Source organism: Artibeus jamaicensis, unplaced genomic scaffold, assembly GCF_021234435.1.
Source record: "Artibeus jamaicensis isolate MK-2021 breed Jamaican fruit bat unplaced genomic scaffold, CSHL_Jam_final scaffold_847, whole genome shotgun sequence".
Taxonomy (NCBI): domain Eukaryota; kingdom Metazoa; phylum Chordata; class Mammalia; order Chiroptera; family Phyllostomidae; genus Artibeus; species Artibeus jamaicensis.
Genome location: NW_026522057.1, coordinates 15,780,092 through 15,799,481, shown reverse-complemented (window position 1 = coordinate 15,799,481; position 19,390 = coordinate 15,780,092). Strand labels below are relative to the sequence as shown.

The 19,390-nt window shown below is 45.5% G+C and overlaps 1 protein-coding gene across 1 annotated transcript; it reads right to left on the bottom strand.

Annotated features, from left to right (window-relative positions):
* Positions 1–6,890: 6,890 nt before the first annotated feature.
* STMN1 (stathmin 1) lies at positions 6,891–12,904 on the bottom strand. The gene is made up of 5 exons (XM_037135969.2): positions 12,824–12,904; positions 11,139–11,211; positions 10,507–10,679; positions 8,427–8,618; positions 6,891–7,401 (listed from the first exon to the last, which is right to left on the bottom strand). Exons 2-5 carry the CDS (start codon positions 11,149–11,151, stop codon positions 7,330–7,332), a joined length of 450 nt encoding a protein of 149 aa, XP_036991864.1. The 5' UTR covers positions 11,152–11,211; positions 12,824–12,904; the 3' UTR covers positions 6,891–7,329.
* Positions 12,905–19,390: the final 6,486 nt, after the last annotated feature.

The window sequence follows — 19,390 nt, the reverse complement described above, 5'->3', positions numbered from 1 at the left end:
ACCATACATTGATGTTTCTTTTCCTCTCTCCTTCCCTTCCCCTCTAAAGATAAATAAATAAAATCTTTAAAAGATGCAAAATACCAGTCTTTGTTAGGATTCAACAGACCTTGTAGGATTGTTATAAAAGTTTCTAAATGCTTTCTCTCGATTTCTGTGCTTACCTCCCGCAGACCAGTAACGGCGTGTGCTGTGGACTGGCAGCGGTCCGAGGACTACTCTTTGATAGCACAGATTCAGGCTGCTAAGAGGGGGGCTTGGGCTTTTCAGAGCCCCTCAGGAGACTTTCCAGAAGGAACAATTCTCCTGCATCCCTGCTCCTCCAAGCAGGCACTTCTGGGTACCAGGCTGGTCTGTCCCAAACAGCCTCAGGCCAAATGATGCCGGACCCCTGCTTCCACCCCAGTCTGGCTCCCAGGGCCTTCTTGATGCACATTGTTATAGTGTCCTTATCAATTGCCCCTGATAAGCATAGGGAGTTGTGGGGTGGGGTGAGCTAGGGCAGAGCAGCACAGGGTAGAGGTGTACCTTCTCTGCCTCTAACCCCCATACCCAACTTCGCCCAAGTGTCACCTCCTACAGGAAGTCATCCTGGGCCTGCAGGATGAGAAGCCTGTCTGTGCCCCCACCTCATAGCAGAGGTCTGCCTGTGTTTGCATTGAATAATTGATATGGTCAGTTTGAAAGTGGTACCCGCTCCTCGGGGGGGTGGGGCAGTGTCAACATGTCAACAAGGGGATGACCAAAGTTCAGGCCTTGGCTGGGTGCCTGTGCAGCGTACAGTCTGCACAGCTCTGAGCAGTGGTCTCAACAGTTGGCGCTCTGGCCCAGCTCCCCGAGGCTGCGGGGGCCTGAAGAACAGGCATTGCTTGGGGACATCACATCTGGAGTATAGTAGTCTCTGCCTTGCTGAGCAGCAGAAAACAGTTGGATTTTTTAAATTGAGGTACCTAAGCTTCTAATTTTAGAAATTCTACCTCCAAAGGTCTGACGAGGATCCTGGGTCTCTGAATTTTGAAAAGGTGCCATGACTCTGATGCCCACCTGGTGTCTGGCCCATGAGAGGTGACAATGGGCATCGCTCATAAAAGTGCAGTCTGTCTGTGGAAGAGGCCTTAGGAATGTCAGGGGAGTTTACTTTTTAGTAAACTGCTTACTGTTTATTATATGTTTTGTGCTGATTGGACTTCAGACCTAAAAAAACAGTATGACTGACTGATGGGCATGGCAGTCATCTCTGTCAGTTACTGCAAACTCTAGGCCTACAGCAGGCAAGGGCCCACAGTCTTTCGAGAACACAAGTGGGTGGTCCAGAGAAATGGGAAGCTGTAGAACCCACGTCCTACCTCAAGGGGGCAGCAGCTGCCCAGAGCATGCTGATTGTGTGATGGTGAGTCTGGGAGGGTAGTGTGGCCAGATCTTCCAGTTTTTCAAGATAAACCTGAAATTGGATTTTCAAGTGGAATTCATTATCAAGTAACTCAAAAATTTACAACACAGCATGAGCCCAACACCACATGCCTCTGGACTGACTCTAGCTGCAGGCCACCTACGGGTGCTTTTAGATCTAGGAGGATGCCAGGAAGGACTGGGCACCTCCAGAGCAAGTCTGCAAAGCCAGGGCAGAGCCATCCTTTGTGTCTAGAAAAAAATTGGGTTGACTCCCAGAGGGTCCACAAAGAATGAGGACAAAGCAAGTACCCAGAGGTAGGCCTCAGGAATCACTCACCCACTCATAATGATTTAATTCAATACATATGTATTTTTGTAATTTCATTTATTGATTTTAGAGAGAGAGGGATGGGGAGAAACATAGATTTGTTGTTCCACTTATTTATTAGTTGATTTTTGTATGTGCCCTGACCTGAGATTGAACCCACAACCTTCACATATTGGGATGATCTCTAACCAACTGAGCTACGCAGCCAGGGCCTTAATTCAGTACAGATTTCTTAACCTCCATATATCTGGTGGTGAACACAACAGGCACAGCCCCTGTTCTGGGGAATCCTTTGTTCTAGCCAGGGAGACACACTCGAGACTAATAATTGCACAATGATTAATTCACTTGTGATCCATGAGGGGCTGCAGCATAGCATAAGGATATTAAAAGTTTGGGTTTGACATGAAGACCCCAAATAGCCAAAGAAATCCTGAGGAAAAAAGAACAAAACTGAAAACATCACACTCCCTGTTTTCAAACTATACTACAAAGCTATAGTAATCAAAACAGTATGGTATTGGCAGAAAACCAACAAACTAATGGAACAGAATTGAGAGCCCAGAAATAAACCCACACATATATGGGCAACTGACTTATGAGAAAGAAGGCAAGAATATACAATGGGGAAAGTCTCTTCAGTAAATGACATTGGGAGAATTGTAAAACCACATGCATAAGAATAAACCCAGATTGCAATTTGACACCATACACAAAATTAACCCAAAACAAATTCAAGACTTGAATGTATAAAAGCCTCAAAACAATAAAATACATAGAAGAAAACACAAGCACTAACCTGGCCCTTCTGGACCTTGGCCTCAGTGGCATTTTCGTGAATTTGCTTCCAAAAGCAAGGGAAACAAAAGCAAAAATAAAACAAATGGGACTACATCAAACTAAACAAGCTTCTGCACAGCAAAGGAAACCATCATCAAACTGAAAAGACACCCGGACTAGTGCAGCTCAGCTGGCTGAACATTGTCCCTAAAACTGCAAGTTCACTGGTTCGGTCCCCAGTCAGGGTGTGTACCAGATAGATGTTTCTCTCACACACCAATGTTTCCCTCCCTCTCTTTCTCCCTCCCCTCCCCTCTCTCTAAAAATAAATAAATAACTAATCTAAAAGAAAAAAGGCCACCTACTACTGAATGGGAGGAGATATTTGCAAATGATACTTGCAATAAGGGGTTAATACAATTAATATAAAGAACTTAATACAACTCAACAACAAAAAAACAAATTTGATGAAAAACTGGGCAGAGGATCTGAATATTTTTCCAAGGAAATACACAGAAGGCCAGCAGGTGTATGAAAAACTGCTCAACATCACTAATCATTAGGGAAATACAAAGCAAAACCACAATGAGGTATCACCTCCAACCTGTTAAAATGGCTATCAATAAGACAAGAAATAAGTGCTGGAGAGAAGCTAAACCCTCATGCACCATTGGTGGGAATAGAGATCAGTGCAGCCATTGTGGAAAACAATGTGGAGTTTCCTTTAAAAATTAAGAGGGGACTGGGAAGGGAGGATAGGGGGAGGGCAAGTCGGGTAAAAGGGGTTACATATATGCTAACAAAAGGAAACTAGACTTTTGGTGGTGAGCATGCAGCGGAGATACTGAGTTGTAGTGTTGTAATATAGAGATACTGAATTATGTCGTAGAGAGCTGAGAAAGCATGCAAAAGGAGTGCCTAAGCTTAGCAGGGAGCCCTCCCCCTCCCAGGGCTGCTGGGGCTTTTTGCCAGTAAGGGGAGCAGAAGGCCACAGGTTGGATTACCTGAGCCTGAGGCCACCTTCAGAACCTGGAGGTGCAGAGGCTTAGTCCCCCTCGCATCCTCCATTCTGTTGAGGTGACGGCCGTGGGGATTTGGCTAATCTCCGGCCTGTATCTTCTTCCCTTGGATCCATTTCACAGCCTACTTGCCCCAGTCGGACTTGGTGCCCAAGGACGGGGAAGGGACGATTCCTGACCGCACTGGGAGAAGGTTGGGCCTTTCCAGGTATGGGCCAGAGCCCCCTCCCTTTTGGAGCTCATCAAACCGCACAAGTAATTTTTTTAAAAGATTTTATTTATTTATTTATAGGGAGGGGAAGGAAGGAGAAAGAGAGAGCGGGAAATATCTATGTGTGGTTGCCTTTCACATGGCCCCCACTAGGGACCTGGCCTGCAACCTAGGCATGTGCACTGACTGGGAATCAAACCAGAAACTCTTTGGTTTCTGGGCTGCAAGCCCACGCTCAACCCACTGAGCTATGCCAGCCAGGGCCCCACAAGTAAGTTTTGAAAAATCTGGGTGCCTGTACAAAACAAGTCAGAAAATCCTCCCTGTGTCCCTAAGAGCAGAACGCCAGCTTCTGCTGGTGGAGCCTCAGTCACAGGGACACAGTGGACCTTCTGTTTGACTTGGCAACGAGGCAGGTAGCAAGACACTGAAGTGGCAGCAATGTTTCTGGGGCTTTGGAGTTCAGCGCAGAGGGATCGTGAGCGACCAAGACGTGGCTCCTGGTCTCGGGCCTGCGGTCTAACCAGGTAGAGAAGACCGGAACCCATCTCATGCAACCTCTTATCCCAAAGGTTCGGAAGTTCTTTTCTGATAAGCCAACGCTTCAGCTTCTTATTGTCCCAAGTGAACCACATTTAATAGTGATCCAGGCGACTGATTTACAGTAAAGTGGCCAAACTGTCTGGAAGGACAGATTTACAAGGGGTGCTAAACATCCTTGGAAATCAGAATCCTTCACTGGGAGAGTGACACTCATCGAAGAACACCTTCATGCCCTGGCTCAGTGGATTGAGTGTCAGCTCACGAATCAATGCTGTGGGTTCAATTCCCAGTCAGGGCACATGCCTGGATTGTGGGCCAGGTCCCCAACAGCGGGTATGTGAAAGAAGCAACCACACATTGATGTTTCTCTCCCTTTCTCCTTCCTTTCCCCTCTCTAAAAATAAGTAAAATCTTAAAAAAAAAACACCAAAAAACACCATCACAAAACACCAGTGAGTGGGGGATGAAACTTCTTTCCCAGAATAACAGGCTACTCCTTCCAGCAAACCACTGAAAGACACTTGGTTAGTACAAGCACATGGCTGAGAGCAGTGTTCTTTGCTGAGTGTGTACAATTCTCCTCCGCCTTCCCACATAAGTGCATGATGCTGGGACCCCATTTTATCTTCTCATCGCTGGCAGTGTAGCCCAATGTGGTCCACATTCCAGGTGCTTGTTAAAATGTGGATTTAAGGGCCTTCTTCACATCCCTCAAACCTCTTTTCCACCAAGGCCAGGCAATGGCCATGTTCAAGTAGAAAAGCTTCAGGAAGAAGGAACAAGCCTTACTTTCCACTCAAACCGAAGGGGATGGAATGTGCTCCTTGGAGCGGCCCTGCTGGGAGGACTGAAACTGAAGATGGGACAGAGATGAGCTGGGCCCAGAAAGGCACAGACACTCCCCAGAAACCCATGGGTACCCGCCATTCCTCTTTCCCTCCAAATTAAATGCAAGGAATTTTGGAGTAGGAGATAGTTAACTAACCTAACTCAACCTTCCGTTTTATCCAGAAGAAAACTGAGGCTCAGGACTAAGTGCCTCACCAAAGGTCAGAAAAGCAGGGCTTTTGCTTTTGTAAGATGCACCCCTTCAGCCCATGATACCGCTGTCATGAGGTGGGGCGTCAGGGCCACTTTCTGATACTGAGTCAGGGTCCCCGTGGCTGGTTGTAACTAATACGGGGATAGTGTGGCTTAGATCCTTTCCTTCTTTTCGCTAGAGCCCTGTTCCCATCTCTACTGCCATCTGTAGGACACTTCAGATCATTACTCCAAATTTCTACCTTCCGGCCATCTTCATATGCCCGGTACTCAGAACTGGTTTTAGATTCGGGTCAGCACCATCTCACCCACGCAAACCTCTAATGCCTACTAAGTGCCAGAGCCTGGGGATCTGAGGGTGAACAGTGCCAAGTTCCTGCACATAAGCCTCACCCTGACCTATGTTTAGATATTGTCTGAACCTATTATCTTACTAAACTACACTTGATCTTGCTCCTTTGGGCTCTATAGGGCCATAACTCTTTAAATTCATCTTTTTATTTTGAATTCCTGCAATTGATCATCTTGGTCTAAGTAAACTTATAAATCAGTTCAAGGTACACAAAAGATGCAATCATTTCTAACTTGAGTATGAACAGCTCATTCACTCGCCTGTGGATGAAAATAGTAATTATTCATGTGGTGCTAAATGCGTATTAAATAACAGTTCCAAGTGTGCTCTCTATGCACAGAAACTCATTTAACCCTAACAACATAGGAGAAAGATTGAGAGGCTATCATCCTTCTTAGTTTGATAAAACCCTAGCCAAGATAAAGCCAGGGCTGCAGAGGGACACACAAGTGACATGCAGACCCTACTGCACTTTCAGTGGCCACACTGCACACATGGCACTCTAGATGCTGTCTCCCCAGAGCTTGTGTACAGATGGCTGAGAAGTGAATAATCATATGCAATCGAGGCTATTTCCCAAATACCCCAGGAAAGCTGCCAAAGGCTCTCGCTGAATTGAGAGGCCATGCTGACAACAGTAAATATATCATATAGCGTCTAGATGCAACACGAAGTAACTGTCAACCTCAACCACCCAAGTTAAACGCTGCTCCCGAGAAGAGGGTTCCATTTAATCACTTCATAGGAGGTAGTGCTCCAGGGGTACAGTTTTATGAATACTAATTCTTCAGCCATAGCTTCCTTAGCAGGAAAGCATTGGGATGCACCCCCATTTCCAACTGTAACAGAAAGCAAACTGTCAAACATCCCTAACTAGGGTCTTAAAATTTCCGACAAACTGTTCTCTAGAAACACCATTTGTGCCTCAATTCTGCCTTTTTAACAAGGACACAGGAACAAAAAAATGCTTGTTTGCAAATAAACATCTGAAAGACTATCGTAACAGCTGATCCAGGCCAAGGCAGGACAACAAAGTAATGATTGTGGAAGAAGACAATGCAAACAATGTTGGTGCAAAAAACCCCAAAGGCAGAGAACTTGCGGCGATGCGCCTCTGGGGCGTTTCCACCAGCCCGTGGGCCCCACCCGGGGCCCATATTAGCCAGGAGGGGCTCCACCACTGGACCGCTGATTACCTGGACAGAAAAAACTCACTGCCACCAATAGCACTGTGCAGTTTTATTAACCATTCAAGTACAGTAGCATCTGGTAAGATAGGGACAGAATCGGGATTTCAAAGTAAACAGATATTCAGCATCTAACAATTTGAAAGAAGCCACTACATACTGCTTTCACGTACATGTTTTCACGGAGCCAATATAGTACTAGCCATTGACCCAGCACACCACGTGCACTGAAGTACAAAAGATGCAACAAGAAAAATAGCTACATTAGAAAGACTTCAACACTTTAGAAAAAGAGTAAAACACTTTCAGTTTCTCCCCTTTATCCCCTAAAACAACACCATACAGTCTGGTTCTACCTATGGTCCTACATCAGCTTCTAGCATATTTGTCGGGAGGGCAAAATAAAATGACACTGGCCAGTACAGTCTTTGGATATTTAGGAAGGGGAGGGGGAGAAAGTCAGTTCTCAGAACAAATTAGTCAGCTTCAGTCTCGTCAGCAGGATCTTTGGATTCCTTGTTCTTCCGCACTTCTTCAATGTGCTTGTCCTGTAAAGAAATAGTGTGTATCATCAGGCAAATGAAACAGCCTGCCGAGCCCCGCCCCCCCGCCCCGCAGAAGCCCAACACGGTGTCAGCACATTTACTATACATCCAGTAATATTTTAAATATGGTAGCTTCCCACATCCACGGTTTTGCTTTTCATGGTTTCAGTATAAACTGCAGCCAACTATGGAATGAAAACATTAAGTGGACAATTCCAGAAATGAACGTTTCATACATCTTAAATTATGTGTCGTTCTGAGTATCATAACAACTCCCACGCTGTCCCACTCCGTCCTGCCCAGGATGCAACATCCCCTGTCCAGCGCACCCCGCTGCCATTCCTTGCCTGTTAGTCACTTAACAGACTGACCGTCATGATGTCACAGCATTTATGTTCATGTAACCCTTATTTTACTTACTCATGACCCCAAAAGAACAAGAGCGATGCTGGCGACCTGGATTTGCCAAAGAGAAGCCATTCGCCACAGGAATGCATGCACGGGAAACTCACAGCACACACATAAAGGGTTGGTGCTACCCGTGGCTTCAGGTGTGCACTGGGGGGTTTGGAGCACATCCCACGTATACAGGATGGGAATCACATAATCAGAGTGTGAAGACATAATCTTGGAACTTCCTCAGTCACATGAAGAATATAATGACTGAGCCTCCTACTGCTCTTCCAAAGAAAAGTATAATTATGCCGGAAATTGTTGAATATTACATCTTTTTAAGAAAAATGTTTATCTTTAGAGAGAGGGGAAGGGAGTGCGAGAAATATCAATGTGTGGTTGCCTCTTGCATGCCCCCCCATGGAGGGCCTAGCCAGCAACCCAGGCATGTGCCCTGACTGGGAATTGAACCAGTGACCCCTTGGTTCATAGGCCAGTGTTCAGTCCACTGAGCCACACCAGCCAGGGCTGAATATTCCATCTTATTTAAAATTAAACTACCTCTCATTTAACACTTTATTTGTACATGAGACTTCAAGCTCTCAACCCTCCTCATTCAAGGCTGGGACACCGACCTTCTCTCGCAAACGCTCCAGCTTGGCAGCCATCTGTGCCTCCCGGTTCTCTTTGTTGGCTTCCATTTTGTGGGTCAGCTTCTCTTCTGCCATTTTACTGAAGTTGTTGTTCTCTTCTATCGCTTTCTGAAGCACCTCCTTCTCGTGCTCTCGTTTCTCGGCCAGCTGCTTCAAAACCTCAGCTTCGTGGGACTGAAAGAAGTTTGACAGGTTAGACTCTCTGAAATGTGTTTAAGTTAAAATTGCAAAAGAAATTATTGAAAGGTCGAGAAGAGGCAGAATATTAGATCTCTTTAAATGATACTGAAGGCAGCACCTGAATTATCTCTATCAAAATACTATAAAAATCATTTTCTAGTGTTTGTGTTTACCTGGAGAACTGTTTGTTTAGAGATTCTTGTCCAATTACTCAAGAAAATCCTTATAAGACTTACTGCTTAATGTTATCAAAGATGACTTGAGTGATATGCACTTAGGAATGCAACCTTTAGTAAAGAATTTGGTTAACTCAAAGTCTGCTCGAAGAAAATCAGCTCATAATGAAAAATGTAACCATATTTCACACTGATAAAATACATGAACGATAGAAAACTGAAGCCTCCAGATTACTATTTAAACCTGAAGAATTTCTGTTTGAAAGAGAAGCTTTTCTCCGTGGAAGCTGCGCTCACTTCCAAACCCCCGGAGCCCCATTACCACAGTGTGCTTCCTTTGACAGACTCTGAAGAGCTTGTTACCAAACAGATTCCGACGTGTTTGGAAGCACTGACTTGTAGGAAAACTAGAGCATCTGCCACTGTTTCTGTTAATTGTCTTTTGCAAAATCCCAGTCAGATAAATCCCAGTCAGCCTGTATTTTGCCATTTATAAATGGCAGGCTAATGACTACAGGGTCAGGGTTTCTTTCTAAAGGTTCTCTGTCCAGCCTTTGGCTGCTTCTCTTCCACGAACACGAACTACACAGAAGAGCAGGCAGGAGACGAGGCACCACGGCGAACACTGCCACTCTTCCCGGGAAAGGCTCTGCAGTGCTGACACTGAGAGCCAGAGCACACGCAGACGACCGTGGCGCTGAGAAGTGCGTAGGACACGCAACAGCAGCTGAAAAAAGGACTATGGTGTATGTATGTGATGAAATGTATTCCACTTCAACTGCACGAGCTGTGTTGGTTGGGGGCGGGTTAGTACTTCACCTTTTTGTGACTTAGTTTCCTTAATTTTAAAATTAAACCCATTTCACCCCAATAAGGGTTGCTGGTAAGGGGAATGAAATGAGAATTCTATGTAAAGTTCTTAATTAAAAGAATAACGTTAAGAAGGAAATACACCAGAATGTTAATGGTATTTCTAGGAAGTAGGATAATAAATACTCCTATTTTCCTACTTATAAATGTCTGTGGCTCCCAATTTTTCTGTAACAAGCATATTAATATTGTTGATTTTTCTGACTAGTTCTTTTTAAAGATGCCTACTTTGTAACGGAAGAGCAGCTTACATAAGAGAAAAGCTGAAACAGTACCAGAATGCCAGCTGAGCACCATGACCACATTACTAGCAATTTAAAATGTTATTATACATTTCTCAGAAAACAAAAACAAAAATACTATACAGGCATACACATAAACCAAAAGAAACCCCCTCCCCCAAAATCTAAAGAGACAAAAAAAGTCTCTCCCACCCACAAAACTGTTTCACAGTGAAAGCATGAGAACCGTGAACTTTGGTGTCAGACAGACCTGGGCTTGCACTCTTGCTCCAAAGCTCACTAGCTACTGGACTTGAGAAAATGACTTAACATTCTCAAGATCATTTTCTAAGCTCAGTATCTCAGTACCTACTCTTTTAGAGTCACTGCATTAAAAGAAAAAAAAAAATATATATATATATATATATAAGAAGTTGGTACATAATAGGAGCTCAATAAATGACGGTTGGTATTTTCTTCCAGCCACTGGCATTATGTAATTTTCAAAGTTATAACCACTGTCTAGCTATAATTCTGTTTTCCTGTTATGGAAATAAAACTGATTTGCCACATTACAATAATAAATACTTGTTTCTGTGAAAATGTAACGTTTACCTTGCGCCTTTCTTCTGCAGCTTCTAATTTCTTCTGAATTTCCTCCAAGGAAAGATCCTTCTTCTTTGGAGGGGAAAGGGGGAATTCTGGGACAGATTCTTTTGATCGAGGGCTTAGAATCAGCTCAAAAGCCTGGCCTGAGGCACGCTTCTCCAGTTCTTTCACCTGGATATCTGGATTTGATCACATTTACAGTGTATTCAGAAAAATGGGGTTTTCTTATTCTAATAAACTATTCTATAATTTTCTAAAAGCCAAATCAATTGAATAAATAGAATTAGGGCCAAAGAAGCAGCTGCATTTGCAAGCAAAAAATTATGTAAATACCGTCCCCCACAAAAACTACATTAAACATTTTTTTGATTCATAAATACCATTCTGAGACAGCAGTATTTGACAATCAATTTCACAAAAAGACTTGGGCAAAATTCCACAATTTTACTCAGAGCAAGCCAAATCATTTAGTAATGAAACAATTATAAGCTGTCAGTCTGTTCAAATGATAACCATTTTTCTTCTTTAGTTATTCTTTAGTTTATAAATACATTTTTGATAAAACCAAAAACACAGGTGCCATCTCTTCTTCTAAGATCATAAGCCCATCACAAATTCAGCTTTTCCAGTTTACCTACCCGAAGAAGCCATGGTGAACTGAATACAAGAGTCTGGCAGTATATTCTACACAATCCACTGGCAGGAAAAGCCCTGAAAGTGATTTTCAAAAACATGCAATCAATTTCTTTGTATTTTATGTCATCTATCCAGAGGGACATCAAACCACATCCACGTAAATCAATGTCAGAAAAATCACTACCGTGGACTTAAATAAGACATCATCAACTAGAAATTATGGAAACCTCTAAAATACCAAACATTAGAAAATCTGAATGTTAATTGTAGAAAATCAAGTTAACCGAGATTGCCTGTTCAGAAAACAACTCTTGGATTAAAAAAAAATTTAGACTAGGTTAAATCACAAGATTCCCGCCCCCCCAATAAACTAAATTTTAATCCCCCCCCCCCACAGTGAGAAGATATTCCAGATCAGACTCAACACTAACAGTGGAGCCATCTTATTACTGCCTACAACTCATCGTGCAAATGAAATACCCACCCTCGCTTTGTCTGCCTTGGTAGAAAACAAAACGCCCAAGCTAATACTAGCCAGTATCGAACTCCTATTGTTCTTGGGGCTTAAGCTCCTGTCCAACAGGGGGCAAAATTAGTTTCACAAATCACTAGGTTTTAGGTTATAATATTTGTTGCCTCATGTCATGAAAAATTCTACACCCCATCTTGATTTTTTTTTAAAGGTCGTGATTCTTGTAGGCCCAGACTAGAATCAAAAACGTTAGCACTACAGGTTTCCAACAGCTGGAAATTAAAACCAGAGGCAGAGAAAAGGTCTAACGCTAGCAGAGAAGTAAATGCAGCAGCAGACCCCAGGATGGATGTAGCCCTGGTCAGGGAAAGGAAAGCTGGAGGCCGCCCCCGGCCAATCATAACACGCCCAGTGCTCCAGCTCCTGGCCCCGCCCCCTTCCTCCCCGCGCCTTTTCGAATCTGCCCGAACTCACAACACTCCAGAGCCCGCTCGCGTGGGAAGGGGAGGGGTGGGCGGGGCTAACGGTCCCATCCAGATAGCCCCGCCCATCTCAGGCTGGCCGCCCCCCCCAGCGGACGCCCCCCCCCCAACTCCCGCCAAAACCACCCCGAAGCCACCCCCACCACCGCTGCGGCTCGGCAACAGGCCGTGGGATAGTCACCACCTACTTCCTTCGCTCCCACCCAACCCACCTCCACCCTAGCTGTCTGCGCGCCCCCCGTCACATAGACAGAAGCCTTTTGGGGGTGTTAGGCTCTCAGGCCCCACAGTCACTGGGCGAAGATCATCGCGGGGAGCGGGCGCAACCCTGGCTATGCGCAGGTCCTAAGACTTCTGGGCTCCCCGTAGACACCTCTCCGCCCCTTCAGACAATGGGGACCCCAGTGAAGCCGCGCCTGCAGGGGGAGTGAGGGAGGCAAAGGGGGCCCACGCCCCCTATTGTCTCCTGGACAGTACTGGGGGCTAACGCCCAGGGCTGGCTCAGCTGGCCGAGACCCTTCCCCACGATAGCCGCGCCCCCAGGGAGCAGGGACAAAGCCCAGGCTCCGCCCGAGCTTCACACAAAGCGAAGCGACCCCCGCCCATCAGCCCCTCTGCGGCCCGCGGCCCCGCCCGCTGCCCTCCAGCAGGGTGCCGCTACAAAGGCCCAGCCCCTCTCGCCGGCCGCGTCCTTCTTGCTGCCCCCAGCCTCGTCCAAGAATCGCACACCCACCTCCTCGGTCCGAGCCGCCTGGCCACACTCTGAGCACCAACAGACCAGAGCGCGCACAAAAGCGCCAAACAGCGGCACGTGACCTCCCTGCAAGGCTCTGCATTGGCTGAGAAGTGAGGCACGTGCCGGCCCCTCCCCCAACAGACTTGTTGGGTGGGGGGGGGGGTCCTCTGGACCCTGAAGCACATTGGGAAATGTAGTCCTGGCTGGCGGGGCAGGAGGACAATGCGAGGGGTGGGAGCGTTTGTGGGTTTCCCCAGGTGTAAGACCTGGGTCGGGGCGGTTGTCTCCAGGCAGAAAAGGATGTTCCCGTGGCCGTGGCCGGTGGTCTGGATCTCAGCCAGCTCTTCCATCCCTCGGAAAAGGGCAGGACGGGGAGGGGCGGTGTCCCTCCGCACCTCTCAGAGTGTTGCTGCTTGGACTCCTTCGGTTGACCTACTTGCTTCTCATTGCCGAAAGAGCAATACTCAAACTGCGAAGTGCCCCTACGGTGCCCCACCCCGTGTCGCTACCTCAGACATCCAGTCCTTTGTGACAAGACAATGCTTCTCTATTCCCCTGTTAAGGCTCCCCGCATCGGAGTCCTACCTTGACACCCGCGTGTCACCTGCATTGTGACATCATCATAATCCCTAACCCACTCAGCCCTCACAGATTACGGGTGTGGCCCTTTCCTCATTGAGGTCGTTCTGCTACTACCCAATAGTTCCCTGAACTAGTGACCAGAGCAGATGCGGGGAAGCGTGAGTGACTGACTGTTAGACCAAAAGCTCTGGAATTTGATCTCCTTTGGTCTAACAGTCACTTAGCTTAAATTCGGACTCCATCTGTTCTGCCTAGCCTTCGGCCAGATGATGGGGAAGAACAATAAACTGTTCTAACTACACAGACTGCAGTTAAGTGTTGCTTTTGTTCTTGGAGCACGTGCTCCCCAGAGCGATGCTGGGCTCTTTTTAAAAGTCTAAACAAAAGGAGCCACAAGGTCATGATTTCTCCCTGTCTGGGTAGATAGCAGTACGGCAGAGGTACAAAGAAAATTGGTTGGACCCTGGCTATCAGATCTCAATAGAATGGCCTCCCTCTTCCCACAAAAGGGCCAGAGGAAAAAGAATGAAATGAATATGGTTCCCAGGCCACTCCTATTCTGAGGAGTGGCTGTGTCCTCAGGCTGTGTCCTCAGGTGGTGGTCATGACACCAATGCACCTGCTTTGGACACCTTCATTTTAGTAATTAATGGGCTCCCTCTCCCCAAACCCAGAAAAAAATGCGACCAACTCTGCTGAAACAACAGTCCTAATTTTAAAAGCCTCTCCATGTCCAGCTAGTCACTAGGGATATGCTGGAGAGAAATACAGAGAATAGGTTCCTGAGACAAGGAAAACTGGATCATACAGGCAGCAGACATGCCACACAAAGCAAACAATTAGCAATGTGCTGTGCCCTGAAATATGCTTGTTCTGGCATTTTCTCCAACAATTGCCCTTGTGTGGGGTCGGCCTCTCCCCCGCCCCCAATATAAGTGGTTTTCCCTTAGCATATGAGCAGAACCAGAAATAATTCAGATTCTGAGCCCTGAAAGACTTCTCCCTCTCAGACCAAATTTGGCCATGAAATGGCCAGGTGTTTCCATCTATGTCAGTTTTCTAAGTGAAATCTCAGAAATCATTAGGAAAGCTGGAGAGGGATGGGTACCAGACCTCACTGAAAAGTGACAGGTTGGCAGGCAACACAAGTGAGCAAGGAACCCAAGGCCAAGAGATCTGTTATCCCCTGAACCAGGCTTTGTCTTTACATCTTTGTACTTGATCTGCAAGTTTCCAGAGGAAGAAGGTCCCACCCAGTTGATGCATGAAAAAAATACAATAAAGTACCATACAAGAATCTCACATTTCTGACTATTAATGTTGTGACAGGAAAAAAATTAATCTTTCAAAACACTGATTATTTTAAAGCACTTACACCACTTCCCCCTACCTTTTCTTTCTCCCTGGAGCAGATGTCTATTTCCCTGGAAACCATAGTTAGCAACAAAGATGTTAGAACTCATGTACATTTTTAATCTTTCTTAATGATGCCACTTAGCTTCTGGATTTGCCGTCAGATACCTGGTCCTGCCAGTCTCTGTGACAAGGATTTCTGAGATCCTCCTCACTGTTGCTTGGGGACGGAGGAGGCTGGGATAAGATTTCCCCTCGAATGACCCCAAGAATAAAGAGGTGCTTGTGTGGTGGGATAATCTCTGTCCTGTAGGGTGGGGTTGTCTTTCTGAGAGCCAGACCATTGCTGTTTACCGTCAGTTCGTACGGGGGTTTATGTATGAGCCCTGGAACAGGAGGAGCTCTCAACTGTGAGGAGAGGAAACAGTTTTGCCACTTCACAGTGGAGAGGGACAGACGGTCCCTTTCTGCAAGCTTCCTAAAACTAACTTCAAAACCCACTCCCTCCTAAAGTGGCAGGAAGCAGTTAATGTTCACATCTCGGCACTATCTTTACCCTTGAGAATTATTTTTGCCTCTGCTCAGATGGTTTGGTCGAATTGCTCTGGAGCTGGCTGTAAATGGATAAGCACAAAGTGAAGTCAAGATATGGCAGTCATCCAGCTTATTTGATCTGTGTAGACAGCTAAAGGAGAGCACTTCAGACTTCAAAGTGCGGAGGCATGTCTACACTGATCAAACGTGCGGGGCAGTCGTCAGATCTCCTCTGTTCTTACAGAGCCCAGGCAGCCTTTGTTCATTGTTGGTTCTGAGGCTGCAGGGCTCGTCTCCCACACAGGCGCTGTCGAGTTCCACTGTTGCTTACAGGGTCTGTCCTTGGCATAAAGGGTGTCAGGGGAGAGGTTTCTCCTTGTCCCTAGACTCTCTGTCCTCTTTGTCCTCTATTCCTTAAGCATCAAGCTCTAACACTCCCTACCCTGTTCAAATGCTGTCTTTGAATCTGCTGTTTAACCTGCTGTGGCTCCCCTGCTAGAGTAGTAAGTCCAAGGAGGCAGGGGTTGTATCTTTGTTTGATATCCCTCATGCCCAGAGCCAGGCCTGGTCCAGGATGGTGGGGCCTGGACATTTGCAGCTGACTTTAGAGAAGGACAACCTCTCTCGCCCTCAGCAGCCAGTTCTGTAATGCTAGAGGATTACAATGAAATCATGTATGTAAAAGTTTTTAGCACTGCGCCTGGCACATTATAAGCGCCTAACTCTTGTTATTATTATTACTAGTAACTGTTATTACTAGAGAAGTCTCTTGCTTGCTATCAGTTACTGAATGAATGAATGGTAGACTTTCACTATGTGGTGGGAATCATAGTCACTGGGTTAACTCTTTCCATGGGGTATTTTACAAATTTCAATCAATTTAACACTTTATCATTATTATTCTTTTAAAATATTTTATTTATTTATTTTTCGAGATGGGGAATGGAGAGACAAAGGGAGAGAAACATCAATAAGTTGTCTCACCCCCTACTGGGGACCTGGCCTGCAATCCAGGCATGCACCCTGACTGAGAATAAAACCAGTGATCCTTTGCTTCGCTCAGGCCGGTGCTCAGTCCACTGAACAACACCAGCCGGGGCAAACACTGTAAATAGATAACACATTCACATAGGTTAGAAATAAAGTATAAAAAGCCCTCCTCTCTTCTCTATCCTACCTGCCGAATTTGATACCTACTCCTCCCCAAGCATAACCATTGTTTATCTTCTTGTGTGTCCTGAAGTTTCTTCATATGTACACAAGCAAATTTGTACACACTCTGCTTTCCCTCTATAATACAAATGGTCGACTACTGTTTTGCACTTAGGATTTTTTTAATTCAACAATACATGTCAGGGATCTTTTCCTACAGGGTTGTGTTCATAGACCAAGCATTTCCTTATCTGGGATCCACTGCATGAATGAATGTTCCCTAATCTAGTTAACCAGTGCTCTTTCCATGACTCGTGTTGTTCCCAATTGTTTGCTATGTCAAATGCTGGTGTAATGAATGACCTTGTATAGGAGGGGGTAACCTCCCCTGAAAAAACCAACAAGAATTATCTTCTGGAGAGCGGGTCCCTCCAAGTACAGGCTTCCCCTGCTGGGTGAGAGCTCTAGGAACCCATCTGTATCAGCTGGTGTTGTTGTGAGAGGCTGTGTTCGACATCAGTGAATTTTTTTTGAAGACTCTTTTAACTTGTTTGCCCATTTCACAATGGGTGATTTATGAGCACACCTGCCCACACCATGCTGAGTGTTCAGCAGTCTTTGACCAAAAATGGCACGACTGCCATGCCCTACCCTCACTATTCACTCATTTCGCCCCCAGCAACTTATTTTTGTTTCCCAGGATAAATAAAGTCCTCAAAGGGAAACATTTTGCAGATGTTTTTGTGGATGTGGGAGAGGTGAAACAAAAAATGGCAGAAGCACTAGAAGGCTGTTGAAAAAACATCTCAATAGATACATGCATCAAATGGAGAGTACTCTGAGAGTGACTAAAGTTTAAACATATGAGAATAAGTACACAATCTTTTATAAATAGATTCCCCTTTTGGGGGTCCCTCCTTGTCATGGCATTTTCCATGTGGGTGATATATCTGTAAGATTATTCCTAGAATATACGGAGAGTTTATATATTGTCAAAGGGCAAACTGCCTTCCATAGGAGTTGTAGCTCATCATGTGGGTTGTTTTTTTTTAAGATTTTATTTATTTACTTTTTAGAGAGAGGGAAAGGGAGGGTGAAAGAGGAGAGAAACATCAGTGTGTGAGAGATACATCAACTGGTTGTCTCTCACGTGCCCCCAACTGGGGATTTGGCTCACAACCGAGACATGTGCTCTAACTGGGGATCAAACTGGCGAACTTTCAGTTCTCAGGTCGGTGCTCAATCCACTCAGCCACACCAGCCAGAGCTATGTGGTGTTTTTCTGTTGTTTTTTTTTTTAAGATTTTATTTATTTATTTTTAGAGTGAGGGGAAGGGAGGGAGAAAAGTGGAAGAGAAACATTGATGTGAGAGAGACATATCCATCCGTCGCCTCTCTCATGCGCCCCAACCAGGGGTTGCCAGACCCGCAACCCCGGACCCGTGCCCTGCCCGGGAAACAACCGGTGACATTTCAGTCTGTGGGACGACGCCCAGCCCACTGAGCCACACCAGTCAGGGCTCACCATGTGGTGTTTTAATTCATTACTTCAATTCATTCTAAAATGGTTTGAAAGGCTTTGTCCCTAGAAATTTCAGGCATCAGGGAAAAAGAGGGGGAGGATTAGAAATCCCAAGAAAGATGTGTCTGTCAAGTCTGTCTATATTAATGACTCCTATAAATACCTGACAAGCAGCAGCTGATCCCCCGTGGGTGCTGGTGCCTGCACTGTAGCGCTTGTCTCAGTCAGTCTTGCGGTTTGGAGGCATCTGCAGGTGTCGCTTTGAGACTGCAAGCTTTTTGAAGGCAGGGCCTTTCTCATAGCTTTATCCCACTCACTTCGTCATGATGCCCGACACAGTGCCTGGCATATATCGTAATTAATTCTATGATGTATGTTCCCCTCACATCTTTGTATCTTTGAACTCAGATGTGCCTCGTAGTCAATAAATAACGTTACAGTGACTGACAGCATAGTTTTAGTGGTATATACAATAATGCTATGTCTTAAAAAATCAGTGGCATTTTGGAGTCAGTGAACTGTGGTAAAGCGCACACATATTAAATGCGTGAGTGAACTGGGATCAAGATGCTGTTGCTCCCACCAGTCTTCTCTCTCCGTGTTCTAACCCTCACCCCTCTTATCCGCGTCCATGTTTTCTTCTAGCGGTTCCTTTTATAGGGACAACTCCCTTTCTCCTGAATCTAAAACCACATTACTTCTAAAGCCTAAAGGATGTCTCCTCATGGATGTCCCTGCCCTGTAAGGCCATCAAATGCCACATGACTCACATTGAATGGTAGTTCAATCTTCCCACCAGCAACATCTAGGGCTCCCCATTCAGCTAGTGCTTTGCTGGACTCTTCTCTCTTTCTCACCACACCCCCCTTCCTCCAGTTATAGAAACTTGGCACTGTCTAGTAGAATGGAACCTTTAAAATGATAATAGCTGCAAGGAGAACAAAACTGGAGGACTCACACTTCCTGATTTCAACACTTAATACAAAACTACAGGAATCAAAATAGCGTGGTACTGGCATACAGACAGCATGTCGACCAATGAATGGAATAGAGATCCAAGATATAAAGCCTCACAGAAATAGTGCAGTGATTTGGATAGGGGTGCCAAGGCCATTCAATGGGAAAAGGACAGTCTTTTCGGCAAATGTCATCGGGTAAACTGGAGATCCTCAGGCAAAGATGGAGTTGTCCTCCGACCTCACACCACATACAAAAATTAACTCAGAAATGGACCAAAGATCTAAACATAGACCTAAAACTACAAAACTCTTAGAAGAACACAGAGGGAACAAGTCTTAGGACATGGCATTCGGCAATGATTTCTTGGGTGTGATACCTAAGGCACAGGCAACAAAAGAAAAAAATAGACAAATCGGACTTCGGGAAAACTTACAATTTTGTCCATCAAAAGACGGTATCAA